The sequence below is a fragment of the Umbelopsis ramanniana genome (genome assembly GCF_025399195.1).
Source record: "Umbelopsis ramanniana AG unplaced genomic scaffold K450scaffold_48, whole genome shotgun sequence".
NCBI classification, from domain to species: Eukaryota; Fungi; Mucoromycota; class Umbelopsidomycetes; order Umbelopsidales; family Umbelopsidaceae; genus Umbelopsis; species Umbelopsis ramanniana.
In genome coordinates, this window is record NW_026252134.1 from 162,156 (window position 1) to 189,429 (window position 27,274).

At 43.0% G+C, this 27,274-nt stretch overlaps 13 protein-coding genes across 13 annotated transcripts; 6 read left to right on the forward strand and 7 right to left on the reverse strand.

Annotated features, from left to right (window-relative positions):
- The first annotated feature begins 710 nt into the window (after positions 1-710).
- On the forward strand, positions 711-3,678 carry K450DRAFT_251545 (uncharacterized protein). Its single transcript, XM_051590737.1, has 9 exons — positions 711-837; positions 911-1,102; positions 1,168-1,447; positions 1,519-1,667; positions 1,733-2,338; positions 2,401-2,655; positions 2,722-3,015; positions 3,087-3,272; positions 3,344-3,678. Exons 1-9 carry the CDS (start codon positions 727-729, stop codon positions 3,587-3,589), a joined length of 2,319 nt encoding a protein of 772 aa, XP_051442592.1. The 5' UTR covers positions 711-726; the 3' UTR covers positions 3,590-3,678.
- A 1,007-nt stretch (positions 3,679-4,685) lies between these two features.
- K450DRAFT_251548 (uncharacterized protein) lies at positions 4,686-5,132 on the reverse strand. Its single transcript, XM_051590738.1, has one exon. It carries the CDS (start codon positions 4,935-4,937, stop codon positions 4,722-4,724), a length of 216 nt encoding a protein of 71 aa, XP_051442593.1. The 5' UTR covers positions 4,938-5,132; the 3' UTR covers positions 4,686-4,721.
- On the reverse strand, positions 5,133-5,980 carry K450DRAFT_251549 (uncharacterized protein). The gene has a single exon (XM_051590739.1). The coding sequence runs from the start codon at positions 5,893-5,895 to the stop codon at positions 5,329-5,331; it is 567 nt and encodes a 188-aa protein (XP_051442594.1). The 5' UTR covers positions 5,896-5,980; the 3' UTR covers positions 5,133-5,328.
- A 334-nt stretch (positions 5,981-6,314) lies between these two features.
- K450DRAFT_251553 (uncharacterized protein) lies at positions 6,315-8,888 on the forward strand. The gene is made up of 11 exons (XM_051590740.1): positions 6,315-6,577; positions 6,677-6,854; positions 6,929-7,178; positions 7,240-7,326; positions 7,390-7,474; positions 7,545-7,733; positions 7,792-7,845; positions 7,913-8,119; positions 8,191-8,365; positions 8,430-8,507; positions 8,575-8,888. Exons 1-11 carry the CDS (start codon positions 6,379-6,381, stop codon positions 8,801-8,803), a joined length of 1,731 nt encoding a protein of 576 aa, XP_051442595.1. The 5' UTR covers positions 6,315-6,378; the 3' UTR covers positions 8,804-8,888.
- K450DRAFT_290127 (uncharacterized protein) lies at positions 8,572-10,610 on the reverse strand (the record flags this gene model as incomplete). Its single annotated transcript, XM_051593560.1, has 5 exons — positions 8,572-9,242; positions 9,309-9,705; positions 9,775-10,197; positions 10,282-10,396; positions 10,471-10,610. The coding sequence occupies 5 exons, from the start codon at positions 10,608-10,610 to the stop codon at positions 8,974-8,976; spliced, it is 1,344 nt and encodes a 447-aa protein (XP_051442596.1). The 3' UTR covers positions 8,572-8,973.
- A 1,600-nt stretch (positions 10,611-12,210) lies between these two features.
- Positions 12,211-14,063, reverse strand: K450DRAFT_282521 (uncharacterized protein; the record flags this gene model as incomplete). Its single annotated transcript, XM_051593438.1, has 6 exons — positions 12,211-13,150; positions 13,231-13,238; positions 13,310-13,530; positions 13,594-13,733; positions 13,812-13,854; positions 13,917-14,063. 6 exons carry the CDS (start codon positions 14,061-14,063, stop codon positions 12,282-12,284), a joined length of 1,428 nt encoding a protein of 475 aa, XP_051442597.1. The 3' UTR covers positions 12,211-12,281.
- Positions 14,064-14,708: 645 nt separating this feature from the next.
- On the forward strand, positions 14,709-15,491 carry K450DRAFT_201101 (uncharacterized protein; the record flags this gene model as incomplete). Its single annotated transcript, XM_051584654.1, has 1 exon — positions 14,709-15,491. The coding sequence occupies one exon, from the start codon at positions 14,709-14,711 to the stop codon at positions 15,489-15,491; it is 783 nt and encodes a 260-aa protein (XP_051442598.1).
- K450DRAFT_251574 (uncharacterized protein) lies at positions 15,443-17,457 on the reverse strand. The gene is made up of 6 exons (XM_051590741.1): positions 16,938-17,457; positions 16,820-16,865; positions 16,672-16,752; positions 16,501-16,600; positions 15,951-16,439; positions 15,443-15,881 (listed from the first exon to the last, which is right to left on the reverse strand). Exons 1-6 carry the CDS (start codon positions 17,227-17,229, stop codon positions 15,594-15,596), a joined length of 1,296 nt encoding a protein of 431 aa, XP_051442599.1. The 5' UTR covers positions 17,230-17,457; the 3' UTR covers positions 15,443-15,593.
- K450DRAFT_251577 (uncharacterized protein) lies at positions 17,458-19,107 on the forward strand. Its single transcript, XM_051590742.1, has 6 exons — positions 17,458-17,811; positions 17,891-18,081; positions 18,142-18,199; positions 18,272-18,552; positions 18,611-18,784; positions 18,864-19,107. Exons 1-6 carry the CDS (start codon positions 17,686-17,688, stop codon positions 19,096-19,098), a joined length of 1,065 nt encoding a protein of 354 aa, XP_051442600.1. The 5' UTR covers positions 17,458-17,685; the 3' UTR covers positions 19,099-19,107.
- Positions 19,108-19,333: 226 nt separating this feature from the next.
- K450DRAFT_251583 (uncharacterized protein) lies at positions 19,334-21,608 on the reverse strand. Its single transcript, XM_051590743.1, has 5 exons — positions 21,255-21,608; positions 20,880-21,051; positions 20,577-20,810; positions 20,454-20,511; positions 19,334-20,384 (listed from the first exon to the last, which is right to left on the reverse strand). Exons 1-5 carry the CDS (start codon positions 21,419-21,421, stop codon positions 19,480-19,482), a joined length of 1,536 nt encoding a protein of 511 aa, XP_051442601.1. The 5' UTR covers positions 21,422-21,608; the 3' UTR covers positions 19,334-19,479.
- Positions 21,609-22,287: 679 nt separating this feature from the next.
- K450DRAFT_273737 (uncharacterized protein) lies at positions 22,288-23,862 on the forward strand (the record flags this gene model as incomplete). The annotated part of the gene is made up of 4 exons (XM_051593094.1): positions 22,288-23,011; positions 23,086-23,244; positions 23,311-23,606; positions 23,668-23,862. The coding sequence occupies 4 exons, from the start codon at positions 22,288-22,290 to the stop codon at positions 23,860-23,862; spliced, it is 1,374 nt and encodes a 457-aa protein (XP_051442602.1).
- A 121-nt stretch (positions 23,863-23,983) lies between these two features.
- On the reverse strand, positions 23,984-24,675 carry K450DRAFT_251590 (uncharacterized protein). Its single transcript, XM_051590744.1, has 3 exons — positions 24,375-24,675; positions 24,185-24,308; positions 23,984-24,119 (listed from the first exon to the last, which is right to left on the reverse strand). The coding sequence occupies exons 1-3, from the start codon at positions 24,505-24,507 to the stop codon at positions 24,029-24,031; spliced, it is 348 nt and encodes a 115-aa protein (XP_051442603.1). The 5' UTR covers positions 24,508-24,675; the 3' UTR covers positions 23,984-24,028.
- A 371-nt stretch (positions 24,676-25,046) lies between these two features.
- Positions 25,047-27,273, forward strand: K450DRAFT_251594 (uncharacterized protein). The gene is made up of 7 exons (XM_051590745.1): positions 25,047-25,368; positions 25,441-25,515; positions 25,609-25,755; positions 25,823-25,997; positions 26,064-26,202; positions 26,277-26,761; positions 26,824-27,273. The coding sequence occupies exons 1-7, from the start codon at positions 25,246-25,248 to the stop codon at positions 27,069-27,071; spliced, it is 1,392 nt and encodes a 463-aa protein (XP_051442604.1). The 5' UTR covers positions 25,047-25,245; the 3' UTR covers positions 27,072-27,273.
- The last annotated feature ends 1 nt before the right edge of the window (position 27,274 follows it).

Below are 27,274 nucleotides of genomic sequence, written 5' to 3' on the forward strand. Positions count from 1 at the left end.
GTCAAGTTCCCTGTATTTGACTTGATCCTTCTCGGAATGGGTAAAATTATACATTGAAGTCATCTTTTGCTTTGTTGAATACCACCTTGCTAATCAAGACGCGAATTGACAGGTCCAGATGGCCACACTGCCTCTTTGTTTCCTGGACATGAATTATTGGAGGAAACGATTGAATGGGTATCTCCCATTGTAGATTCACCAAAGCCACCTAAGGAGCGAATAACATTGACGCTCCCTGTTTTGAATCACGCACACCATGTCGCCTTCGTAACAGCCGGCGAAGGCAAGCAGGACATGGTGAAGAAGATCATTGAACACCCCGAGCTAGGATTGCCTTGTCAGCTTGTTCATCCTTCATCTGGTACCGCAACTTGGTTTATTGATACAGCTGCTGCCGCCAAGTTGGATTCTTCTCGTTTGTCTGAATTTACACAATAGTGATATCCTATTATTGAACGACATTTTCTTCCATCTGCAACGAATTATTTCCCTTCATTCGATTATGATTTTTACAAAAATAAATAAAAACAGATGTCTGTCTCTATTGATGTGGAGAAAAGATCAGTTTCCAGTGTTGGTTGTTCATCTATTGGAGCTTGTTCCATTGAACCTGACCTTGTCGGCGTTTTAACCGAGGAGGGTTTTTGACTGTGACTGGCCTTTTTACTTTTTTTTTTCAAGGCTCTTTTTTCCAGTGCTTCAAAGACATTGTTCATTCAGTTCGCCATGGCCAAATCCAAGAAGCAAGTCAAGGTGCATCCAACCAACAAGAGAAAGCTGAAGCGACAAAATGAAGAGAAGGAACTTCAAGAGCTAGAAAAGAAGGCTTCTGATCCTGTAAGACCATTCCGACTTTTTCCACCTACTCAGGACCCTGTAACCGTAGCTAACGATTCATATCTTCCATTAGCAAACGAATTCCAACTGCAAACTGTTTTCGGAACTACCAATATCAACAAAGACCATTGAAGGTTTAAAGCGTGCCAACTTTGTAGAATTAACCGACATTCAGCGAAAAGCCATTCCTCTTGGTTTAGCCAAACGTGATGTCCTTGGTGCGGCAAAAACTGGAAGTGGCAAAACTTTAGCCTTCCTTATCCCGGTAAGAATTGTTAGGCAGTTCAACGTTTAATGAGTTGATATATCAGGCTAATTGGGTTTCATCAGATCTTGGAGGTGTTGTATAGGGCAAAGTGGAACCAAGAAGATGGTCTTGGAGCACTTGTGATCTCTCCAACTCGTGAGCTTGCTGTACAAATTTTCGAAGTGCTCAAAAAGATTGGAAAGCAGCATATGCTCTCAGCTGGTCTGATTATTGGCGGAAAAGATTTGAATGTTGAACAGGAACGAGTAGCGAAAATGAATATTCTAGTAGCAACACCTGGTCGACTATTGCAGCATATGGATCAGACTGCAGGATTCGATTGTGATAATTTACAAGTTCTGGGTACGCATCATATACATTTTTATGAGAGGGGAGGGGTAAATCAAAAGAGGTCGACTAACATGTTACCACAGTATTAGATGAGGCCGATCGTATCCTTGATATGGGATTCCAGAAAGAACTCAATGCCATTGTCGAGAACTTACCAAAGCAACGACAAACACTTTTGTTTTCCGCAACACAAACCAAATCAGTGAAGGATTTAGCCAGATTAAGTCTTCGGGTAAGTTCAACTTGTGCACTTGCTGACAGTAGGTATCAACATGCTGACAGGTCTTTTCACTATAGGATCCAGAATATGTAGCGGTTCACGAGAAAGCCGACCACAGCACCCCTCAAAAGCTATCACAGAATTTCCTCGTATGTGAACTCCCCAAAAAGCTCGATATTCTGTATTCTTTCATTAGAACGCATCTCAAGTCCAAAATTGTGGTATTTATCTCGAGCTGCAACCAAACTCGATTTGTGTATGAAGCGTTCTGTAAGCTTCATCCTGGTATACCACTGTTGCACCTTCATGGAAAACAGAAGCAGACAAAGCGAGTAGAGATTTTCCGAAAATATTGTTCAATGGCAAATGCTGTTCTCTTTGCCACAGATATCGCCGCACGAGGATTGGATTTCCCGGCTGTTGATTGGGTTATCCAGTTGGATTGCCCAGAAGATGCTGATACTTATATTCATCGCGTTGGACGTACCGCCCGCTTTGATGCCGCTGGTTCAGCGCTAATGTTCCTTCTACCCAGCGAAAAGGAGGCAATGCAAGCCGAGCTTGCGAAAAAGAAAGTACCTGTGGAGGAAGTCAAAATTAGAGCCAGTAAGCAGCAGTCCATTCAGAATCAGCTTCAAAGTTTCTGTTTCCAGGACCCAGAAATCAAGTATTTGGGCCAAAAGGTAACGTATTTGGGATTTGACACTGGTATGCAGTTGTACGGTGTATTAACTGTTTTCAATAGGCTTTTATTGCATACATGCGTTCTGTCTACCTGCAAAAGAACAAGGATATTTTCAAGGTCCATGAACTTCCTGCTGAACAGTATGCACAGTCTCTTGGTCTTCCTGGTGCTCCAAAGATTAAATTCGTGAAAGCTTCAGCAGCAAAGGAGGCTCAGCGTGCAGAAGCGAAGGCAAAACAAGCCGTTGCAGCGGACGAATCAAGCAGCGAAGAAGAAGATAGCGATGATGAAGAAGAGACTGCACCCACGACAAAGGTAATGATCGTTTATACAGTGCATTTGCTTGTCAATGTATCCGATATTGATACATTTCATTTTTAGGTTACCAAGCCAACATCCAAAATTGAAAAGATGTTCTTACGAAAGAATCAAAATATTCTTTCTGAGCATTACAACAAGCTTGTGGACCATGAAGATGACAACGACTTATTGAACAATGAGGCTGGTGAAGATGATGAATTCATTACTATCAAGCGTCGTGACCACAAGTTGGAATCAGACGAGGAAAATGAGCCAATGCTGCCAACCTCTAAGCGACAGCTCAATCTCTCTAAGAAGGAGCTGGCCAAGAAGCAATCTAAGGGAGAGCGCATCATTTTCGATGATGAGGGCAAGGTAAGAACCATAAAGTTGCTAGAGGGAATGTATTCATTCAAAAGCTAATCATTATTTTTCAACTTTTTCAGCCTCATGCTTTATACGAGATGCAAGATGAGGCATCTTTCTTGAAGGCCGGAGATGCAGCTACTCAGAAGGCTAAGTTCTTGGAAGAAGAAGGCAGTGTCATGAAGGAGGCAGATATAGAAGACAAACAAGTCGCCAAAGAAAAGAGAAGAGAGAAACGTTTAGCAAAGAAGCTTCGAGAACGCGAGGTAAGAATGATAAACCCAGTTATGTCAAGCGCTCATATCTGGTTTGATCTAACCAATTGTCCTTCTATCAGCAACTAGAAAATGGAGATGAAGCAGGCGCTGTTCTCGGTGGCAGTAGCGACGAATCCGGTGATGACATGGAAGAAGATGAATCACCTTCGCAGGGAGCAGGACAAAAGAGAGAGCCAAAGTGGTTTGAAGACGACAGTAGTGATGAAGAGGAAAGTAGAAAGCGAGCTAAACTCATTGAGGTCGAGCAGCCAGAGAGCATTGCTGACCAAGAAGCACTTGCTCTTAGACTGTTGGGAGCTGCATAGAATACCTTTTTATATCACTTGTAACTACATTTTCATCATAATTTGCTTGCATTCTGAAATACATACTTCAAAAAAAGTGTTTCCCATTATTTTGGCTTATCAGCCGCACTGTGGCTCATGCGCGTATGCAATTAATCTCAGCTTGTCTGCAAAAGGGACCTTCAACAATGCTACAGTGTTTTTAGAAATATTTTGCGTGGCTTCTGTTGGAAAGAAGGAGAGGAATTCTGTGTCAATCTGCTGAGGTCTGAGTATTCCACCATCGTTGTTTCGGAGCAAGTTCTTGATAGAGACGGATGATAGTCGGTTATCCAGTCTCGGGAAGCTGATGACTTCTTTGGCGGTTGCTTGTATAGGCGTAGTGCCTGCCTTGTTTGCTCCATGAGCTGGAACCAGGGTAATTCTGTTGGGTTTTGCTGGTCGGATGAGTCCGTCCAGGACGTTTTCTTTTGGTTGTTCATTTAATTTTTGTTGCAATAGTGGAAGTAACTGGTTTAGAAATTCTTCAGTAGTCATTGATGTTTAAGCAGGCTAAAGGGTAGGCGCACTTTCCACGCGGCCGTTAACATCTGTGACAGAGCGATCCTGAAGGATACTCAAAGCCTTTGATCTGACATTAAAATCGAACCTGTTTTTAGAAAACCAAGGTCAAGAGCTTCAGCCAGGAGGAAGGCGAGTGTGCACATCTCATAATTTACGGTAAGTATTGTCTTAAGCTTTAAATTTTTGCATTATCTTAAATACCTACTTTTTCCGAGATTTTCTCATTATCTTGGCTGAGGCTGATTTGTTGTTCGGAGAGATCAAGGATATTTGTAGTGGTGTCGATTTCCTTAATCACCAGCTACGAACGCTCGGCTTAGAAAGAACTAGAGATATCAGTACCATAGAAAAATTGTTATTTATACTTCACACTGAAGAAGGCACAAAACGTAACAATTTTATTATTGTGGCACTCGTCTATTGCGAGGCTCATCAATGGCTGGACAAAGAAATAGCTTGGGCGACAATAGTTTTTCATTTGACCGACAATGACTCTAGCAATATTGTGTGCTGCTAAGGTGTCTCTGTGAATGGCTTTTTGCAACGTGGGCAGTGAAGCCGCCGGAGTCTCACAGCTCCTACAAAGTTTTCACAGGATGGACATTTTTTCGATGTGTAATATTCGTTCACACCGACGACCAGATATCCAAGACTTCGCACCTTGGAGACGATATACTTGGATTATTTCAACTTCACGCAGTAAATCCGACATTGACATACTTTGTTGATGAGCCAAACGATGTATGTAAGCTGCGTAGGTTACTTTTAGTGTTGAAGCCACCAAGACCAATTGCAAACACCACATCTTCCTCCGGTGTTTTTTTTCCGTCCAATGTGGGCATCAACCATGCGAAGGATGGCGTTCACTGCCTTGTCATATTCAGCTATCTTGGCCTGCATATTTATCGCCGTGCTGCCGTGAACTCGACGCTTCGGCAAGGTAGGTTTTCTTTGATTTGCTTGTCGTATCATCCTTTTCTGTTTCAACACCGGCTGGTAAAGCGCCTTCCTTTTTACCACCAGGTTTCTCACTGCATTGGCGGGATCAATTTTAAAGCATACATAATATGAACTACTGGAATATATCACTGTAGCTGTATCGCTATCAATAAGGATGGCACAAGCCGCCGCTGTGCAGACTTCTCCTAAATCAATTCCCACGATTCGAGTATTGTGATGGTTGTGGAAACAGTTTTTCAAGGATCTTCCAAAGCTTCTGTTAGCCAGTCGACTTGGAAGGGAAGCTCAGTAATCCACTGGGCTTGTTCTGATCTTAGAAATGAAAGCATATCTTGGGTGCACCTTGAAAAAAGGCTGGAATGAAGCCGTCTTCGTCTTCCATAAAAATCATCCTTGACACCTCTGAGGTTGACCTTGATTAGGGGGCGACGAGCCTCATCTACATAGGGGGTACCATGGATGAGCATATCCTGGATCTTTACTCCTTCGTTGATGGCCATTTTTGCGGTGTCTGGTGATATGAACACCAGTTCCAAGGTATTCATCTTTGAGTCGTTGCGGTATAACATAAGGTTCGCGAAGCCCGCTATTTCTCCAGCTTGTTTAACAATTTCTTCCACTACCAGGTGTGTATTGAGAATGTTCTTGGGAACTTCATATCGCACTGCATCTGGGTTTAAGGCTCTTTTCAATATTCCAGCAGCTCTCTGTGATCTTTGCGTGTTCGTGAATGCTTCAACTTCGTACACGATCTCTGTTTTGATTGACGCGAAAGTCCTATTGATGCCAACAGCAGCTCTCATCTTAACCGATGGGAGTGGGACTGCCACTCTCTTCTAGTATTTCAGACCAGGTAGGAATCTGGTCATCAGAGTCTGTATTCATGATGCTACTTTGAGCGATCGATGAATATACGCTGTTGAATTGTAATTGTTTGTATAGGTCTGTAGGTTTTGAAGCTCAAAAAGCTCTCTTAGAAAGGCTTCATCTCGAGGTCCGTCATGAGAACCTCCATCAGCCCTTCCTCGGTGACATCAATGTAAACAGTATTGATTGGCGACTGTGGATATTGCGAGAATCTTGCTGACTGTGGCAGGATTCAGTTTGTAAAGCCGAATTTGCCGACAGGATCCATCTCTTCGAACTGAGCTGAAAATGGATGATCTGGGTTCCGCTCCTAATGATTGCGAGAATAAATTTCAGGCTCTCTGCTCTGGTATCGTGACAATAATTTTGGTATATTGGGCAAAATAATTCTAAAATAAACAGTACATCGTTTTGATACCATGCCGTGGAAGAAGCTGCCCTCGTGTATACTTCTCTTACTGGCGTTAGCGTACCCAGTGCAGTCGAAATTAAGTAGCCAGAAAGATTCATTTCAAGAAGACCTTCTAATCTCACCGCTCAAAGACGGCAAATTACTTGCGCATTTCCAATTCACCACTCTTGTTGACGCTGGAGGCCTTGATGAGAAAGACGGAAGATGTAAGAACGCCAAGAGATATCAAACGTTTCCATGATGGTTATTATGTCCATAACTGACGCGATACTTTCATTATATCTCGTCTTTATTATCATATGCAGACGCACATTATGGTCTATTCCCGAAATCAATAGGGCAAATCATCGATCATCACCGCGTACAGGAGCTTCATCTTACATTTACGCAAGGAAGATGGCAGTATGAGGATTGGGGATACCCGGTAGCCCAATCAGCAGGAACAGGTGTCGAGTTATGGGCGTGGATGAAATTAGACGATAGGTGAGCTTTAGATACAAGCACCGTATGAAAACGTGTTGAAAAGCGCATCTCATGTCCATTTTTTTCTGTACAAGCATCGAAAGTAATTGGCGGTCTCTGACAAACACACTGTCTGGATTGTTTTGCGCGTCCCTGAATTTCATTGATGGTACGCTGACTTCACAGCCAGAATTGTCATTCCGTCCCGAAGGGGCCAAAAACTCTTACAATCATGATGAAAGGATGAGAGAAGGTGCAGAAGTTCGATACGGAATCTTACCGCATGAAAATGTCTGTACCGAAAATTTGACGCCTTGGATCAAACTGCTTCCATGCAAGTCAAAGGTAAATGTTATGCTGCATAGACTTCGCCTCCATCCTTTTGTGCCAACTTTCTTCACCACAGGCCGGTATTGCAACCTTACTCAATGCGCACAAATTATACGACACAAATTATCACTCTATGGCTATTCACATCAGACCCGTATGCCAGGTACGCATCGTAACATATATATTTGTCAGTTAGTCAGAGCCTCGCCTTAATTAGTATACATAGGATGCGAATTGCACTAGCCAGTCGTTGGAGCTGGTTCAAACGGTGACGTCCGTTCTTGATCCTGTGCGTGAGAGTGGGCGACGAGGTAAGTCAAATACTGGGATTTGCGATATAAGAACGTTTGTATGCCATGACTGAAGCTTTGGGTCTGTTAGACTGGTCATTTTCAAGTCTATTTGGTCGCGAGATACAATCAGCTTGTCCCGTTTCGGATAGAAGTGCTGTTACTGTGTTGCTACCATCCGAACAACATGAATACCAGTTAACTCCATCTTATGATACCATTATTGAGAGAACCGCCGCCCAAGTTGAGCGGCCAATAGCTGTCTACAACCTTTCTCAACGTAAGTCATTTGCATACCCGCATTGCACAACATCATTATCTCATGTACCTCGCATTAGATACCGAACCTCTCAATTTGCAAATGACGTGGAATGAGGGTGAATTTTCCTATCGTAAGCATCACTTTTATTTGATCACCGCAATGATAGCACTCAACTAATTTCTGGATAATACCCATAGCGTTGCAAACTTCAAAGCCGAGAGTGTATGCGCATAAGTATATGACAGGCTACGGCCATGAACGAGGAGGCGTGACAGTCAATATCTTCAACAACATGAATGAAAGTCAAGATATAAGCTATTTCGACTCTGTTCCTTGGTTCCTCAAGCTGTATCTACATACTTTGGAAGTTTCGGTTTTGGGCAAGGATCATATTGATCAAAATGGTAAAGATTGGAGCAATGTGTGTATACCTGGATCAATTGGAAAAAGCTAGTAACCTTGGTTGGCTATTTAGATATTGTACAGGACCTATATTATCAACCTGCTGTCGACAGATCCAGGCCTCAGGTGTTGGAGATGAAGCTACGTCTTCCACCAGATTCTGTCACCGCTGTGTCAATTGAGTTTGACAAGGTATTCTTAAAATATACTGAGCATCGACCTGATGCTAACCGTGGATTTGACGTTGGGTAAGAAGCATATCACTATTACTTTATAGTGGATCCCTTCCAGTACTGACCTATCATTCCTCAGTCCGGCTGTTATTACCACTCTTTTACCGGCTGGTGACGATAACTTAGCTTCTACCGTTCTCGAGCTAGTGACAAACCGGCAAGTTTTAATCTAACCATTGTACATGAAGCTGCTGGCGCCTTTTAACATCCAATCCCATCCGCAGAGATACGCCTACAAGACAGAACATCAAAGTTTATACTGAGATCCTACTTGCTAGTCTGCCTACGCCTGACTTTAGTATGCCTTACAATGTCATTACATTGACATGCACTGTCATTGCTCTGTTCTTCGGATCTATTTTCAACTTGCTTATTCGTGGGTTTTCGGTGACCGAAGATGAAGTGGACGAGAAGAAGCATGAGAATAAGGACGAGATCTCTAACTCGTCATGATAGCATGACGATTCCCCTCCCCCCCCCCAAAAAAAAACCAGCATGAACACACAAATATAACCATAATACATTGTACCGTTTTGATTAGATAAAGGGGTTTTTACAAAATGTCAGACACATGCTGTTAGGCTCTAAAAATTACAATCTAGTTTACTTTAGTGATATCTTGCTTAGAAGGCAAGCAGTACGGATCTTTTACCAGTAGGATGGCATATAAAGGTGGATGCGAACAGACCCACAGTGATACCTGAGGCAACCAAGATCATTTGCAACGCAAATTCAAACCCTAGTTCCAGCTGATTATTGATGAGCATAGTCAATGCCGCTCTAACACCAACACTTCCAGGCACAAGGATAAGCACTGCGCCCATGACTGGAACGAATCCCAGGTGATTCGTGAACTTTCCATAAAGATTACAGATTAAGCCGATCACAAACGCTATACAGACATCGTATGAGTAAAAGGGTTCTAAATCAAGAATGAAGTGAACGGAGGTTACTTTACCTGCTACACCAACGGGTAGAACACTACTTGTAGTGACGCTTGACATGAAATATACCACGACAAATGCCGCTGCGTTGACAACGACACAGATTGGCATGTGTCTCCAGCTAGCACCGAACTGCACATTGATTGCCATAGAAAGCGGTGGAAAGACAAGGAAGTAAAACCAAGGATTGATGGGTACAAAACATTTTGCAGTGTTGAGTGCTACACCTGGTTCTAACGCATTGACAGCGGATATGCCGATCCAAGCTCCAAAAGCTTGAAATAATGCATCCATGACGGCAGAAAGCAATCTGGTTGTTCCGGAATTAACAGATCTACTAGTAATCTCCATCAAACTTAATGTAAGCTGGAAACCAGGAAGTAGAACAGCGAGGGAAGAGAGGATTACGACCTGTAAAAGCGTTTTAGTGTGCTGCTGCGTAGCTTTTGTGAACATGTATAACAATCAGTCCATTCGTACCTGATAGCAAATATAATTATGTAGACCTCTAGCTAATAATCCGACCAAAAAAGATGCCAGTACTTGGTATACGTTACTAAAGGTAGTGAACCGACTTCCTGATAATAAAGACAGTACACCACAGATAGTACCGCCTGCAGCGGATGCCAAAACATCATACCAGCTTCCTCGAAATGCGATTGCTGCCACCAGAGCGGTAGAGATACTGTAGCTGGAAAGGTATACAGGTCGCGAGTGATATGGTGGACGCTTCATGATGGTTTCTAAGTCTCGATACGCCTCATTGACGGTGATTTTGTCGTAACAAAGGTTGCGCATAAGATGGTATACCAGTTCTAAGCGGTATAGATCGAAACCGTCACTTTGGCGAACATGGTGAGTTTCGCTGGTTCGAGTAGCCATATCTACAAAGGAGATCATCATCTGTTTTATTCATAAAAACAGCGAGAGTGGTAAGTCCAACGAATACGAACGCTGGCGCAGTTTAGCCCAAGTAGCTGTACATACCATGCCTGGCGAATACGCGTATGACGCTTTGATTTCAAGCACCTCACTCATGGTATCTAGTGCATCCTCGATACGATGAGCTGGGGCACCGTAGCAGACCAGTGCCGAGCTCAACCTTCAGAAACAACTGAATTAGTGTTGGATCGGCGATATCAATGTGTTCAACCGAGACATGTAAAGAAAACTTACTTCAATAGAAATGAATGTTTAGTAAGGACATCAGCGATAGACTCCTTTATTTTCAACTGCTGTTCTTCTTTCAACGAGGTTCTTCTTGCCGTTCCATCATTTACTGATCGATTTCTTCTATTGGACGAAAGTGTCTGCATTTCATAGCCGTAAGCTGAACCTGTGGCATACGTATCGGCGTCATCCATGTCGATAACAGTGTTGGCCTTCTCGGATTGCAATCTCAATAGATACGACAAGACGCCATTAGGCGATACACTAGAAGACTCTGTGACAGACTCTATGATAGTTTGAGCCTGCTTCTCATGTCGCTGCAGAGGCAATGGTGGCATAGCAGGCTCGGGTTGTGCTATTTCGTCCACGTCGCCATCTTGAAGGCGGGTATTGGAATTGACCGGAAATAAAGTGGGTGATGGAGGAACAGAATGCTCTGGCGTTTCGAATGCCAGGTGTCTACTCGGACGTCTGGCTGTCATTGGCTTTGAGGCGTGGAAAAAAAAAGCGACTCTCGATAGAAAAAAATAATCCCAACGACGGACTTTGACAGGTACGGAGTTGAGCACAAAATGGGATCATCGGATTTCAAAAGGATTGGCAGATCGTAGATTTGCACCTCTTTTATAGCCTGAAATGCGATGTTCTATGAGTATATGTTTTTCATTTATTATGGTCTTTCAAAGATATTGTGGTTTTTACGCATGCTATCATATTTGTTATCGACTCTAGAGTAAAGAAGTACCAACTGATAACATTGAGTTTGGATGGATGTCGGAGAATCTCCACAAACTGGCAGTAGACAGTCGTTATAATGTCCTCTCACATGCACGCTTTCATGATCTACTTCAATTTAGAGATTCATCGTTCAAAGTTGCTTGTGGCTAACTCTTAGCTTCAGAAGTTTCCTGTAAGCCATAAAAGAGAGGGATATCTTCTAACGTTATGTGATAATTAGGTTCTTCTGGCTTATTGCTGTAGGCTTTCCCGACAATGCTGGAAAGCACAGTTCAGGAAGTTAAAACTAACTAGGAGGTCACAGCACACCAGACCCTTTCATGCTGTAGACGAGTAAGGAGCACGGGAGGCTATAAACTCAGAAACAATACACTAGCTGCCGTTCAACTTTTTGTAAAGTGACAGACCAACATTCAAGTATGAGATCGGTGGCTTAGGCAGATAGCAGGTTGGCCTTTATGTTCCAATTGGCACTTTATAATTGTTGATATCCTGCAATGATACAAGAAGAGGTGACGGCCGAATGCGAATTGATGCACATAGCTTTTCCGTGAATGACTCCACTCCATCATAGTATAGAAATTTCGGTACCATGTCCGTTAAAAAAAATTTTTTTTTTATCTTTTATTTCCAATTGAAAAATTTTCACCGTTCATGGGTATGTCACAAATACCGGCCCTCTTGCAAAGATGGATAGTCCATGCAGGAATGGGCACTAAGATTTTGTAATTAGTCTCTACTTGCTTTGACGCTCAAACAAATCGACAGAAGAAGATAAAATTCGCGAGCAACACGAAGCAAGGATTACGAATCGCCGCACACGATTCGGGGTCAAATTGTTATGGTTTCCAATGTCAGCCATTTCAAGTTCAAATTGTGTTAAATGGCACAAGTTGTGGTTTAAGCCCCAAATACCGTTTATACACGTTGTAGTGGTCCAGACAATATACCATCGAGATGCTGCCGAAGTCAAAAATGGCAGCCCAAACAGCATTGAAGTCAAATTTACCATTTCTTTCTTTGTTTTCATCATGTTGATATTTTTCTAATGCAGCTTTTTTTAATTTCTCCTACTCACTTTAAACCATTGATCTAACTACAAAGCTTGAAACTCCTCCGATGGCCAGGCCAACACAAAGGCAGAAACTCATTATGCTTCCTCCCAAAGATTTTTCCTCTGGTGTTCCAAGGCTGCTCAAATCCGGAATAGCCATCATGCACAGACTGCCTATCCAGCCGTTTGTCAGTGAGAACAGGATCAGTAGCATAAAGTATACAAAGTCAGAATTAATAAGGACCGGTAACGTCTTGTCAGCGGCCACGACATTACAAAACAAGAACAATGGGATGCAGGTGGTCCTCAGAAGTGAATAAAACGTAAGTAGCTTGGGATTGCTTGTCCTGAGCAAAGAGGAGAGGGGAAAGATTCTGCCCACCCAGTCGAAAATATTGAAAATGAGAAAGTGGAATGCCACAAAAATGTCGTCCTGCAACACTCTTGGTAGTTGAACGTTAACAACAGAAGAGTCCGGTGGATGTGCACGGACGGATTTGACGAGAGCCGTGATGGAGGGAAAAACGGCAATAGTCACAACGAAAACATAGGCGACGGAGAAAGCGAGCCATTTGATTTTTTTGAGAACACCAAGGATGGTAAGATCGATAGCCACGTCTGGTTGAAAGACCATTTCTGGATCAGAATCATCGTCGTTATTGTCTTCATCTCGTAACAAAGAGTTTCCAGTGGGTCGGTCTGCCATATAGTACATAAAGAATGGTTGCCTGAGTAGGACCAGGTATCCAACCAGCGCAACCACAGTGATGAGTAATGCTGATAGAAAATATAATACAGCTGATTTTCGGATGGCTTCCTCATCTGGTTTGGTCGTTGGTGATGCCGCTAACGCACTCAAAATGGATGACAATGCCACAGCTGTTCCTGCCAGCGCTGTTGAGATGGAATAAAGAGAGATGAATGTAAGTGGGTTGCTAACATGTTTAATCGGGATGGATATTTTGGATTCAGACCTTGGCCACTGTGTGTAATAGACAGGTGTTAATATGATTTAGAACATTCTTCCTATACTTCATTGTGAAATGTTCATACCTCATGACACCTTGAAGATATTTATGTGGGAAACGACTTGCAGCGGCGAAGACACCAATTTGAAAGAAGCTGGTGGTAGCCGCAGTCAAGACAACTAAGAACATTATGAAATAAAAATAAGAAAGTCCTGAAAATCCAGCCATGGGTACAGTGACCATAATAATCGTGAAGGCAACAGTGTTGATAAGTACGGCCAATACTACTCTTGCGTTAGCACTTGCCTAGAGTGATCCAAAATGAGATACTATCATACTCACAGCTTGGTACTTTCTATGAGAACTTACCTTCTTTTGCTTCCAAAGAGCATAGGCAAAGAACGCGAGATTCGACACCGTGAAATAGGTGCTAAAGTAATTCTGGAAGGTTTCTCCATATGGCGTCTGAGCAAAGCGGCTGGCGAAAAATGTGGAAGCGGTAATAAACACTGAAAAATTCAATATTAAGCGTTAGACATGTTGCAGGAATCAACCTTGATCTAGACCTGTTAACCATCAGAGCGTACCATTCCATGGAAGCAACATGGCCGCTCCTTGTAGAACAAAGATCTATGAATGCATATGAGTAATGGCTGTGTTTGGAAGGGTGTAGACTGGTTAAGACAACTCACCCAGTAAACCAAATTGTAAGAATCTTCTGGAGGAATGCTCACTATTTCCTCTCTCTCATCCCTATCCTCTCCTAAAAGCGCATCAAATGAACTAGGCGCTTCAGCCGGTCGAAGTAGGTCACCCAAAAAGGTTTTGATTCGATCCATTGAGAGTGCAAACGTCGTACACTCCGATGGAGGTCATATTGGATTTGCAGTTGCAACTCAGCACATGCCAACTTTTCACTGACTGAACCCCTTCATCCAGTTGACTCGATTTTATAACTAGTTTTTGTTGTATAGACACAGGAAAATATCAATGAATGTCTATAGCATAATGATGAGTGTAACTCTCACTCTCTTTTGTGAGCGACACCTAACCTCCTTTTGAGGTAAGTCTCAACAGTAGGCAGCACACCGAATTTGAGCACAATGTTGCCATTTCATCGTTGCACATACGTCTGCGCGGGCGTGACACTCATAATGGATATTGCACTTCTCCACTGAGTGGCCACTCACTCAAACATCATGCTTGAATCATTTTGAAGACACTTATCTCAAGTTTTATTGATTTCACAAAGCTTTGGCATTTTATAGCTGCAGAGCCTGATTCATAAATCATTTTAATGTCGCATGGTCATTTACCAGAAATTGACGGTCATCATTTAATTTGAAAGATAATGCTCTGTCTGGAGGGAAATTTATTTGTCCTCAGGAAATTTTCTTTCGATCATGCTTAAGAATTTAGCGTAGTACTGCAATAAAATCAGCTATTCTTCGTACCTTTTTTCTTCTACCCACGGAGCATGTATCATGGTCATACATGTGCCGCACATAATAATTGAATGCACTGGCCCAAATTCGGTCATACACCCTGGAACGACAAACAGAAATGAACCTCTAGATAGCAATCACTTGTCAACCTTCACCAACGACCTTTTGATGTGGTCTCCCAATGCTTCCATCAACAGTTCTACAGAATTAAATCCATTTAATGATAGAGAGTTACCATCAAGACCGCACGCATCGCCAGCAGATTCAACGAAAGAAACTGGCATATCAGAGCATCCCAGTGACATTCGGCTTTCAACCTCTGCCGATTCTGGCTATGACGAAAATTATCAACCGAGCGTGACAAGCTATGAGAGATATAACAATTCAGGTTCCCTGACAGGCCCAACAACGTACAGCCATCCCATACAGTCAGCGTATGGGTACCCTCACAGACATACAAATCACATTGTATCTTGTATATTATGCAGTCTAGAATCCTATAGGAAGTTCCAGGACAGGATGGGCTGGCCCCACTATCTTGAACATCCAGAGTACGAGAATTTTAACATGCAATTTGTTGACTCTACTTCAACAAACTACAGAAAGATCTACCCTCATTTGACTACCGATGATAATTACAAAGCAGCAGAAGGACATGTCGCCAATCAATCCTTTGTTACCAACCTAGGTCAGCATCGCTATTACCGAGTGGCAGATAAAACGGCCATAAATGAAAAGCAACCCAAACAGCATGGTACAAGGTTCATGAGTCGCTTTGGACATCAATTGCAACGTCAGTTAAGGCGGTTGATTGGTAAATAATTGAATTGAAAAAAGAAAAGCAATGTCAAGGAACTTCATAAACTATTCATCCTCAGCTATATAACAAATAATCAATACAAATGCTCTAAAACAAACATGGATTTACTGGGATTTGGGATCAGTGCGCTTATCGCTGGCTTGAGCGGACTTGACCAAAGGAATGATCAAGAGTCCGCTGCTAACAATGATGGCAGGAATAGTGATGAACCAGTATTTTCCTGCAACCACCATAGCCTTTTCAATGTACTTTGCGAAATGCTGTCCAGAGGGAACGGTTGATTTCGCTTTAAGAAGACCAGATTGGGCATCATCAATAGCTTTAACGATTTCATCGGTTTGCACAAGGTCCAAAGCTTCTCCATCGATGTTCTTAGCAAAGAATTGTGTGTTCTATGAATAAATTCATATTAGTCATGTTCCCGGGAGGTAGTGATCCGATGTAGTGTGTTTGGTATTTACCTTGGGGTCGCTAATGACAACAGCAGGGAGTGCATTTCCGTTAAAGCCATACACGTTGTACACATAACGAGCATGCTTAATACCGTCCATCCACACAAACAAGACTTTTCCTTCATCGCCAACATTCTTTGCATAGCTCTCAGCTATATTCTTCAACAGTGCTTTTTGCTCGTCCAGTTCTCGGCTAGGCATAAAGAACGCCAAGACCACCAGCTTATTGCCGCGAAGAACGTCGTTAGAGTTACCAGGACCAAGCTCAAAGAAAAGCGGGTATTTGCGATCGTTTACCCAGTTTCGAAGGGTAGCACGGGTTTCAGGAACGTTTGAAAAGTCACTGCCAGGGTATATCATGGCCTTGTCACCCTTCCACAATACAACTTTTGGAAGATTTTCCTTTTGTAATCCAAATCGAGCCAAAGCTTTAGGGTCCGAAGTGGCATACGTAGCCAAGTCATTTATGAATGCTTGACCAACACTATCGATGGTATCCTTGAGCGCATTGTTAGAAGACCCCAATATGCAAAATTGAATTCAGGTTGAAAGTACTTACAATGTGGTCTGCCTTGCTATCGTAGATGTAGACGAGCGAGACTTCATCACTATCGAGTTTAGCAGCCAACTCAGAATCGCTCACATGGGTGACAGGCGACCTAGCGCAAACGTATTATTACAACTAGAAACTTTTGCCTTACATTTAAAAAAAGTGTTGAATTGCACTTACTTTGAGGCTTTGTCGACAAAAGCCAAAAGACTGTCGTGATCACGAGTGCCACGATATTCAACTGAGGTATCCTTCGCAACACTTGGAAAACCATCGTTTCAGTACTGGCACCGTGAGGAAGCACACACGGGGACATGTCTAAACTTACTATTTCAACGTTGGGAATCCGCTTACTCCATATGATCTGCAAAGTGCTAGATAAAAGGATGTGTGTGTTAGTGCCCACTGTGACTGCACGCTCCGAAAGGTTATCATAAGGCCCCTACGTTCGTCAAGGGTACAATCGACTTCTGCAATATTAGCCTTTCCCTTCAGTGTCTTGGCAAGATCCACCCAAACAGGTGCCAAAGTTTTGCAGTGCGTACACCATGGCGCGTAGAACTTAATGAACCATGCCCTGTCTGGTGAATCTTCCACTTGTTGTGTGAAGTTGGCGCTGCCCAAAGTGACTACCTTGCCCTCGATGTTAGGAATGTATACAGAAGCATCAGTTTCAGCGGCGACATTCTGTTGCTGAAGCGCAAATAAGAATGCGCCAGCGAGGATCTTGATCAACATGGTAGAAGAAAGGAGGACTTGCTCACTAATTCAGCAAATCCTCTTTATACGTCCCAAAAAGGGAATTTTTCGCCAATCTTGTCAGCCATCCGTGCAACATGTTGCTTTACGATAGCGCACAATACGCTTGATTACGAGTCCTGAAAAAACGCCATTATATGCAATAGTAGCACCTCTCTACGCGAGGGAGTCGAAAGAAACAGAAAAATTGAGATTTTTGGTGTCAATGTCCTTTGCAAGGGTCGACTCATGCGCACTCAATTGCTACCTTCTAGCTCTCGTTTGGCTATGACGAAGGTCTAAGAACGGGAAGAGTGTCTTCCATGCAGATGGATATAATGCCATTTCGCGTGTGTGTCGGTTTATGGAAGTGAAAAAGTGTCCCTTAGGTGTTCTTTCTCCTACCAACACTTTGTGACTTGGTGTTCTCCTGTATTGTTTGACGTGCTTCTCTCCATGCCACTACGAAAATCCATTGTCGCCACCACCGATCTGTCCATCTACGTGGTGGATGTAACGCCTGAAGGCCAAGTTGTTACGGGAGGAAGTAGTTACGACGATTCTGGCGTTCAGAATAGAATTGTAAGAGCATTTCAACTATCAGTCACTCTGTGTGGGCAGAAAGTCCTAAATTCTTTGACAATTCAATCAATACATCTAGGATGTCTATGACCTTTCTGGCAAAGGAAACAAGCTTGTGCCTTACACGTCATTGTCCATGGAGAGTTTTAGAAGCAATGATATATCTCTCGCCGTGCACCCGAGCTCATCCATCATAGCCGTAGGCTTAAGCGTTCCTGCTCCATCAAGTGCAGGAAAGGACTGCAAGATACTTGATTTGACTGGATCAAGGTAAGTGTAGTTCTGGGCTCAATATAAAAACGCCGATCATTCATTGAAAATATGCTGTAGTATCGTCCCGAGATTAGCTGTCAGAATCAACAGCAGTAGTCAGTCAGAGTATACGCAGGTAACAAAAATTTTATAGTGCAAAATTCGGATATAAGCTTCAGTTGTGCTTAACAGCCAGAATATGCTATAGACTATTACCAGATTCAGCGCTTCCGGAAAATACTTGATCGCTGGATTCAACGATGGAAAGATAGCCGTACTTAGATATCCGTCGATGACTGGATTATTCCCTCCGTTGACCATTGGCGAAATTCTCGATGTCGACCTGCAAACCCACTGCGGCGAAGAGGTTCTAGCTGTTGCATCACCAAAAACGATCAGATTGATCAACGTACGCACTGGAGCAGTGATTGAAGTTATAGAGAGTCCTATGCTGAATCAAACAACAGCTGGTACATTTGCTGCGTGCAGGTACGGCTCATGTCAATTGTTGGTATTCGAATTGCTGATGACTAAACCCATACATTAGGTTTGGCAGACATAGTTCGAGAGGCTACCTCTACGCTGTTGTAAATGTTACTTCTAACCACAAGTCTGGGGCCTTCATATGCTTGTGGCAGCTTGGAAAGAGGATACACAGTACGCTGCGTAAAGGGAAGACCGCCAGTGTGACTAGATCCCCAATAACTGCGTTCAACATGAGGTAAGGAGCCGGCAGAGGGTTTGAGAAAGTGTATCCTGAGGTAAAAGATGTAAATATTAACATATGTCTTTTGCTGTAGTTCCGATGGATCGTTGCTGACCTACGCTGCAGAAGATAACTCCATTGGAGTCATAAACGCTTCAACATTGCAACCGGTCTATCGTCTGCGAAATGCCCACGAAAACCCCATATTCACAATCACAATGAGCAGTGACAATTCTTTCATTGCAAGTGCAGCTGGTAACCAATTGCGAGTGACACCCCTTCCAAACACTATATCTAAAGGTAACAGTTTTGAGCTCATTCCAAATTGAAGTATACAGCTACTAAGTTTTTTGATTCGTCTAGGTGTCGACTATTCAGCTCCCATATACATTTTACTTAGCATGTTGATGTTTGCATTGTTCGCACATTTGTTAGTTTTGAAATTTTAAAAAATCGTTATGTTATGGGTTTACACTTTGACAGGCACGTTTCTGTCCTACATAGAGCTTTCAAATTCATATAATAACGACGTTATGACTGCTCTCTGGGAAGCGATATGTGGGGGTCTATCCCTTTTGACTGGTTATGAAGGAAAAGGCAGAGTACTATTTATTGTCGACAGTGGGACATTTGGCTATAGCAGGGGACTTTGCTAAAATGGGGGTATGTAGCATGAAGCATTATTCTTGATGATGAGTATTAACATAGAATTATGGTTTTCGCATTACGCCAATGCGACTTGGACTACGGGCGGCATTTGGGGTCATGCTCCGCCGAGGAAGCATCGATGCAGGCTCTCGAGGCTGACTATCGTTCAAGAACTGGCTATTAGGTGATTTCGTAGGTTGCTTCGGAGCTGCAAAGGGTCGAGCAATGGCTGTTGATCCAACTTGGGAGGTACCACGGGAAAGAGGATATGTATCTGAAGATTCCTTTGATGACCTTGAAGTGTTGCTTGTCATCCTTAGGGAACTCGTTCCATGTGGAAGTTTTGGTACCGGTGGGGCGGGGACTTTAGATGACATTCTACTGGGTGAATCTCTTCCATTAGAGTACGATGATAAGGTCTTTTGAGGTATAGGGGTGGTTCTTGTTTTGGATGGCGCAGGAATATGAGACGCTCTCTTTGCAAGCTTCGAAGTGTTGGATGAGCCCGACGTATTCATCGAACCCGCTGGCCGTGAGGGCATTCTAGGCAACATGCTGGGTTCTTTCAAGCCAGACGATTTTTTGGCCGCAATGATAGATGAGCGTGCTGAAAACGACTTGCTTCCAACAAGTTTGTCGTTGGAAGTAGGTTTGGGCCGAGGTAGACCGGATGCCGAACCGTAACTTTGTACTGAATAGTCGCTCAATCTACTGGATGGTCTATATGAGCTCGAATTTGACTGGCATGGTCGTAAAGACGTTGGTGATGTTTGCGCTGTTCCACTAGCATTGGAAACTGGCATGGTTGACTGGGACGTATAGCTGTTCTCACTACTTTGGCTTGGGGATCGGCCCCCAATGGGTATATTGCCACCAGTTTGTCTCCTACTGATAGAGCTTGCGTATAGCGCATTTTTTGCCAGGATAGTATTTTCCGACGAAAGGGAGTCATTCGATTTTGAAAAGGCTGTACAACCAACATAAATTAGTGGCTGCAAAGGAAGTGATGAACCCCCAGGGATTGCCATCCACTTACTACTATTCCTAGAAATTCCTAAACCGCCGTCTGCGCTCCGCTTGCGATCAGCCTCATCCTATGCCCACACTTGGTTAGGAACTATCACGATACAACTGTTGATGTGCAACGATAGATGATTACCTTTAGAGATTCACTCCAGTAATGATCGACGTCAAACGCATCAATAGCTTGGTTGTTGAGTGAAGATTCGGATGACGTATCGTCCAAATCACTGCTCAAGGGCTCCATATGCTTTGAGGAAACGTTCATATTATCCGAGAGCATCTTTAAACTTGGATGGGGCTGTGTTGTTTTACTGGCTGCCTTTACAGATTGCATTGGATGGTTTTTTGCAATATGTAGATTTGTCAGCGCCTAAGTTTGACCAAGGGGAATGTTAGAGCACATATTCAACAACAACACTATGGTCGAAAATCAACCTACCTCATCCATCTTCCAAAATTCATCATTTGCGTCGTCTATATCGAGATCTTCTAGGTACGGCATTAATCCAGTCTCTTGAATATCTATCGTATCGTTTGATCTGATAATGTCATCGAGGTTTATGCTGTCTTGCGAGCTTATAGATGCAGCGGATTGTGGTCTACGTATAAACCTGCAAGCGGAAAGACATCGGTTAAATTAAGCGTTTTTGTTGGACACTTTGCCACTTCGGTGTTATTGGCGATGCAACGTTAGGTTTGCATAAACTATCGAGTCGTCGTTCCTGAGTGATGCTCACTACGTTGCACCGGTTGATTGTTCTAATGCCATGTCGGAAACCACCATTTTCGTTATATATTCACACTCTATACTTACTTTTCTCCGTTTCTATCCGATTGAGCGGTACCATTGCCTGCTATGTTCTGTGACATCGCTGCTGTGTACGGATGGTTGTTGCTCTGCAGATCTTCAAGGCCATCAAGCCAGCCGCGAACATCAGATTCTGCGCGGTTGAGCGTCTGGTCGTATGCTTTGTTTGCCATGGTTGCGAAAGCCAAACAGGTCAGTGGCCGTAATGTCACGGTAAGCAAATGAACACACTCGGTAGGTTTTGGGTCAGATGTGTCATTCAAATTCCGTCACAAGTCCACAGTTTAATTGGGCAAGGCAGGGAGCTGAATCCAATAAGGATACTTACAATACTTTTCGACAGTCCAATCATAACTGCTGCATTCCTTTGGCTGGCGAGAAACGAATTACTTGTGCGCTTAGTCAAATGAAAGCTACTTCTATAGGTACCAGGCACATTACTTCAGTTCTACTCGAGTTCGATTACTTTATGAACAAAATACCAATCCTTTCCGCGGTATGACTGAGTCATTACTTTGCAGACGTTTGACGGTATTCTTCCGTCAGTTACTTCAACGTCTAACTTACTGAGAGATTACATCGCTCGGCTATGTCTTGCTAACGCTAAAAGTGCAGCAACGAACACATATTGCAAACGTTATAACTAAAAATTTGGTTTTCACCTAAATTTTGACTTCTAATATCAAAGACTGATGGATGGCTCGTTAATACCATTCATTAATAGATAAGGCTGTCATGAAGCTACTTCGTTATATGTAAAGTGAAGTACTGAATTATGAGTTTACCCAACGTTAAAGACAGACACTAATGGATAGTAGTACATAGAAAAAGTGCAAAATAAGAAGATGTAAGCAATGAATGTAGCAAGGAGCAGATCGATACATAATATGATTCCAGATAAGAGGCTTCTGGCACGGCTTCTCTAGGGCGATGATGGTCAGTGTGATGATTTCCACGCATCCCTCACGTGGCTGGACCAGCCATTTACTGTAAATTTTTGCGCACTTGCCAGCTGCGATTTCTAGGCAACCACCGGTTTATGGGAGTACGTGGTCTGACACCACTCCTGAAGCGATATGCCCCGCGCTCCTTGTCGTCCATTACAGCAAACGATCTAAGATCCTCATCCCTTGCCGTCGACGCTAGCTGTCATCTCAACAAGTTCGTGCATGCCGCTGAACCATACGCGTATCCGCATATTAGCGGGTTCTTTGCCCTTGCTCGATTCTGCACTCACCACAACATAACTCCAATATTCGTTTTTGACGGCTCGACCAGACTAAAACAGAAGTATCTGGAGCAACAAAGGCGCGCCAAAGTCAAGTCTAAAGTTCAGTATTCTTTGGCATTTGAACAGGATCGTCAGCGCAGGCTAGCGGACTGGCTGTCCGTTATTCGTTCGCTAACACGAGACCCAAGTTTACCCGACGTGCGAAAAGCTATAGAAACTATGCAGGAAAAAGGCCTCAGCATGTCAGGAGAAGAAGCAACAGCCATTGTCTTGGATATTCAACATGACTCCGCCAGCACAGACAAGTATCTTGGTGGCAAGCAGTTGCAGGAAAAACTTTTGCAAATTGCAAACGAGTTACGTGATTCTCTATCGCTTTCATCAGACCATGAAAAATACACCAGGACGGTGCGTCAGCTATCTGACCGTGAGCAAGCTATTATGGACGCCTTGATTGAAGAGAAACTAATCAAGATAAAGGCCTCTTTGAGTGACCTGAGCGCGGAAAACCACAACCAGCTGGTGTCTCTTGGTAAGGCCGTTTTTAGAAGCGTATTTGGGGAAATTGCGAAAGGTCCAAGTGTTTATTTGCAATTTGTTTTCTAGAGAAGCGGTCCGTTGTGATAACTCAAAAAATGAAGGATGAATGTATGGATTTCTTGAATGCCCTCGGCTACACCTGTCTGGTGTGTGATGACCATGAAGCGGAGGCAATGTGTGCAAACCTTTGTGCATCACGGATAACTTCAGCAACTATAACTGAAGGTAGGTGTCTGGAAAGTTAGCGATGGGTTTTTAATCATTTTATTAACCTGCATAAATCCGTAAAAGATTTGGATGCTCTTGTTTTCGGCGATTCGCCTATTCTTCGTCACTTTTTTGCCCCTAATCGCCCTATTCTTCGAATCGATCCAATTATTGCCAGGCGTGAACTAAGACTGTCGAAAAAATCCTTTGTCGACTTTTGTATACTGTGTGGCACAGACTTTAACTCGACTATCAAAGGGATCGGTGCTGTCCGTGCTCTACAGTATATGCAACAATATGGCTCTATAGAGGCGATGCTACCACATTTACCCAAGCAGTATTGTCCAACAGAAAACTTCTTCTATAAAGAAGCTCGAGAGGTACAAATCTCGCCATATCACCGCAACCCTCATGACTTTCCACACTAACGGGTATTCATAGGTATTTCAATCAGCACCAGTCATACCGAATATCACCATGCGGAAACCGGTCGACTTAAAGGACGTAGCCGATCTATTAAGAAATTACGAAATTGATGCGGATGAAGTGGAGGAGAGATTGCAAATTAGGTCACTGCATCATAACCAGTCAAATCAGGCTGGCTGGGGAGTTGATCCATTCGCAATACAGACATGAGATAGTCGGGCTTCATGGATTTGCACACACCTTAAAGGCATCCCCGGAACAACAATCTCAAACCCAATTACAGTAGTATACAGCTCCGCATTTATTCATACACAAACAAAGGTATCTAGCACGCACCAGACGTAATAGCACCAAAACTACTTAAATATTCTCTTAATCAGAAAGCTCTTTGGCCACTGATGACTTCTTTCCACAACTTGAAGTCGCAGATAAACGACCAGATGGGATAACGAAAAGTGGCAGGCTTGCTGTGAATATAGAGAAAGTTTAGACTAATTTGCTGGGTTCCATCATATTGTAACCTATCACTCACTTCTTTTCGAAAATGAAATGGCCCACCCATGCCCATACATAGCCTTGAACGACTGCAGCAAGAATCCACTTCCATTTCTGTCTAATGACAGCATATGCAATTATGATCTGTGATATAGTGGTTCCTGTTCGTTTGTATCATTTTAATATAAGATCATGTGGATATGCCCTTAGTCAGACGAATTATGTACCTGTAATATGCAACCTTCTGTTTATCTGGTTGCAGTGTTCACCAAGGTAAAAGGGATAGAACTCTTCTAGAGTCTTGAATCCTCCGGCAGGTTCAGATCTCTGGGTATAGTTGTGATTGACGATTTTGCCCATGGTGGAGTAAGTAAGTAAGAAACAAGAGATTCGAGATCGTGTATTTTGCCGCTTCAGGTTTTCTCCACATCAGGTTACAACTCCACCCACCAGTTGACTTTCCCACCACAGATTAAAGTTACATTAACGAATGATTCGCCAATCTGATTATGTAGGATCTTGACCGCCATTCATATTGTTATCATCATTGGCTGTCCCTATGATACACATGCCATACTGCACCATTCTGCTTATACCCCCAGATAATGATATCATTTGATCATTCGCCTTTGCCAGTATATCCATCAGGAGGTGTCATTCATTTCGCACTTAAATATACAATTTTCAATGCTGTTTAATGGTAGCTGCGAGCGGCGCAGGGATGCTTGAGGATTTGTTTGTCGCTGTACCCTTACAGCTCGATGCAAGAAACAATGAGATCGTGATTATAATATGTGAAAATAGTGTAAAGTGTCGTTATTTTATATCATCGGTCAAAACATCGAAGTCTTAAAACAATATTGATTACCGGCCAGTGCGCCGAAGCAAAGGCCACGCAAGACGTCTTTACGAAGTTTCTTAAATTCGTGACTGTGGAGGGATATGGTATCCGGAAGCACAAGGGCTCGGCAATATTTCGGCCCGCACATCCATTTATAGAGAGCTTACGCAGACAAGTCGCACTGTGGAATTTTTTTGATCGTCCCTTTATAACACCGTTTCGATAAGTCTCCACCAGCCAACTGTCCATTCTCAACCATGACGATTTCCGGGCAGAAAGTTCACTTATTCGTGTTGCACCACGGCCTTTGGGGAAACAAGAATCATTTGCAGTATATCACAAAGCAATTGAACGAAGCGTATAAAGATAAAATCCATACCGTAAGTTATTATAGCTTTATTTGTGCAACTTTCATAACATGTCTTGGCTCACCATGTCGACCTGCATTTTAGCTTAATGTGGCAGTAAATGAAGCAAAGTTGACCTACGATGGAGTCGACCTTTGTGGTAATCGCTTGGTGGAAAAGGTAAATGAGCAGACAATTTTATTTGACTTGGCGAAAACTTTCTAGATAATCACCTGCAAAATTTAAGCTATTCTGACACAACGCATTTGACAGGTTCGCAAGGAAGTAGAGGCATTAGAAAAGGAGGGAAAGGTAGTCGATAAATGCTCTTTCTTTGGATATTCTCTTGGTGGTTTGATCTCTCGATACGCCATTGGTGTCCTAGGTGAATCAGGATTCTTCGATAAGCACGAGCCGATTGTAAGTCAGATGTTGTCCGCAAGCTTTGGCACTTTATCTATATAGCTTGCTGATTGGCTATCTTTAGAATTTTACAACCTTTGCAACACCGCATGTTGGAGTCCAACAACCACCGCGCAATACAATAGTGCGGATCTTCAACTGGTTGAGTAAACGCCTTCTCTCCCGCAGTGGAGAGCAAATGTCTCTCGCCGATAGTTATAGAGATGGTCGACCATTATTAGAAATCATGGCTAGCCCAGGTATGCATAAATCGAGCAATAATGTGATTATGTGCGTCACATTAACAACAGTGAATTTTCCTGTAGATCACGAATTTATGAAGCACATGGCCCGTTTCCAACATCGGTTTATTTATGCCAACGGTGTGAACGACCGTAGTGTTCCTTATTGGACAGCTGCATTCGAGCATACAAACTATTTTTCAAGCATACCGGCTTTGGACATGTAAGTGGAAGTTACTCTGATTTTTAATCTGTACCTGAAAGGTGAACATTGACCCTTTTTTTTTTTTTCACTAGCGACTTTGACGAAAACTTCAATACAGTCGTCAAATCCTTTGATTTACGAGATCCCAACGTTAAATATGTACCTCCAAAAAAACCATTTACATCCTGGACGATCTTGAAATATGTCCTATTTTTACTACTACCTGTCCTATTACCATTATGGATCACCATCGCACTGTCCGTCGTTCTTACACAAGGCACTAGCTCCCGCATTCGAGTAGCTGGTATCCTACGCAAGGCTGCCTCACAGATTCAGGAAAGCCCTAATACTTTGAATACAGATAAACAAGGCGAAGACATCAAGGTCTCACCAACTATCTCCTTGGGTTCCATCAGTGACAGCTCTGATAGCCAACAGAATGGTGAACACAATACTGTCGATAAATTTTTAGATGAAACTGTCCTTGTTCCTGCTTTGGACGGTGTCAACTTTCCTGGTGAAGAGAATCTTCGACCAAACGAAGACTCTGACAGCAACGAAGATGTGGTCATTGACAGTAAGTGCGAAGACCATTCGATGAACATTAGACGAAACATAACTAACACGAGCCCTTGATAGTAGCTACCCAATCTAGCGCATTCAACGTACCACCTGGAAAAAAGCTTGTTGAAACCTACAAGCCCTTAGACCTACTCCCCTCGCAAAAGAACATCGTAAGAGATATGAACAAATTGTCCTGGAAGAAGGTCGTCCTCGTCATAGACTCCATGAACGCCCACGCTGCCATTGTTGTGCGAGAGAAGCGATTTGACTCTGCCAGCGCTCGTGTAGGCGTTAAACATTATATACAGACAGTCAAAATATAGATTTCAGTATTGTATCCTTACTAGAGTTAGAAAACTAACCATCACCTCCATCCACTGTAATAGTCATGTCCCTTGCACATTTACACCAAGGTTACTGCTCTTCCTTGTTTGAACTAGCACCGTTACCTTTCATACCATAAATTTTTAAATTGTATACAATCAATTGAAGCAGCAAGAGTGCCTCCAAAGAGATTTTACAGAAT

Excerpts from the sequence above, each read along its gene's own strand:
- K450DRAFT_251545 (XM_051590737.1), top strand. The coding sequence starts at position 727 with ATGGCCAAATCCAAGAAGCAAGTCAAGGTGCATCCAACCAACAAGAGA. Across the intron at positions 1,103-1,167 it reads CTTTAGCCTTCCTTATCCCG|ATCTTGGAGGTGTTGTATAG; the intron begins GTAAGAATTGTT and ends GGGTTTCATCAG. Across the intron at positions 2,339-2,400 it reads TCAAGTATTTGGGCCAAAAG|GCTTTTATTGCATACATGCG; the intron begins GTAACGTATTTG and ends TGTTTTCAATAG.
- K450DRAFT_251548 (XM_051590738.1), bottom strand. The coding sequence starts at position 4,937 with ATGTGGTGTTTGCAATTGGTCTTGGTGGCTTCAACACTAAAAGTAACC.
- K450DRAFT_251549 (XM_051590739.1), bottom strand. The coding sequence starts at position 5,895 with ATGAGAGCTGCTGTTGGCATCAATAGGACTTTCGCGTCAATCAAAACA.
- K450DRAFT_251553 (XM_051590740.1), top strand. The coding sequence starts at position 6,379 with ATGCCGTGGAAGAAGCTGCCCTCGTGTATACTTCTCTTACTGGCGTTA. Across the intron at positions 6,855-6,928 it reads TGGATGAAATTAGACGATAG|CATCGAAAGTAATTGGCGGT; the intron begins GTGAGCTTTAGA and ends TTTCTGTACAAG. Across the intron at positions 8,508-8,574 it reads CTCGAGCTAGTGACAAACCG|AGATACGCCTACAAGACAGA; the intron begins GCAAGTTTTAAT and ends TCCCATCCGCAG.
- K450DRAFT_251574 (XM_051590741.1), bottom strand. The coding sequence starts at position 17,229 with ATGTTGATCAAGATCCTCGCTGGCGCATTCTTATTTGCGCTTCAGCAA. Across the intron at positions 16,753-16,819 it reads GGATTCCCAACGTTGAAATA|TGTTGCGAAGGATACCTCAG; the intron begins GTAAGTTTAGAC and ends TGGTTTTCCAAG. Across the intron at positions 16,601-16,671 it reads TTTGTCGACAAAGCCTCAAA|GTCGCCTGTCACCCATGTGA; the intron begins GTAAGTGCAATT and ends CGTTTGCGCTAG.
- K450DRAFT_251577 (XM_051590742.1), top strand. The coding sequence starts at position 17,686 with ATGCCACTACGAAAATCCATTGTCGCCACCACCGATCTGTCCATCTAC. Across the intron at positions 17,812-17,890 it reads CTGGCGTTCAGAATAGAATT|GATGTCTATGACCTTTCTGG; the intron begins GTAAGAGCATTT and ends CAATACATCTAG. Across the intron at positions 18,785-18,863 it reads ATAACTGCGTTCAACATGAG|TTCCGATGGATCGTTGCTGA; the intron begins GTAAGGAGCCGG and ends CTTTTGCTGTAG.
- K450DRAFT_251583 (XM_051590743.1), bottom strand. The coding sequence starts at position 21,421 with ATGGCAAACAAAGCATACGACCAGACGCTCAACCGCGCAGAATCTGAT. Across the intron at positions 20,811-20,879 it reads AATTTTGGAAGATGGATGAG|GCGCTGACAAATCTACATAT; the intron begins GTAGGTTGATTT and ends GGTCAAACTTAG. Across the intron at positions 20,512-20,576 it reads ACTGGAGTGAATCTCTAAAG|GATGAGGCTGATCGCAAGCG; the intron begins GTAATCATCTAT and ends GTGTGGGCATAG.
- K450DRAFT_251590 (XM_051590744.1), bottom strand. The coding sequence starts at position 24,507 with ATGGGCAAAATCGTCAATCACAACTATACCCAGAGATCTGAACCTGCC. Across the intron at positions 24,309-24,374 it reads CAGAAGGTTGCATATTACAG|GAACCACTATATCACAGATC; the intron begins GTACATAATTCG and ends ACAAACGAACAG. Across the intron at positions 24,120-24,184 it reads CATTTCATTTTCGAAAAGAA|CAAGCCTGCCACTTTTCGTT; the intron begins GTGAGTGATAGG and ends CTATATTCACAG.
- K450DRAFT_251594 (XM_051590745.1), top strand. The coding sequence starts at position 25,246 with ATGACGATTTCCGGGCAGAAAGTTCACTTATTCGTGTTGCACCACGGC. Across the intron at positions 25,516-25,608 it reads GTAATCGCTTGGTGGAAAAG|GTTCGCAAGGAAGTAGAGGC; the intron begins GTAAATGAGCAG and ends CGCATTTGACAG. Across the intron at positions 25,756-25,822 it reads TCGATAAGCACGAGCCGATT|AATTTTACAACCTTTGCAAC; the intron begins GTAAGTCAGATG and ends GGCTATCTTTAG.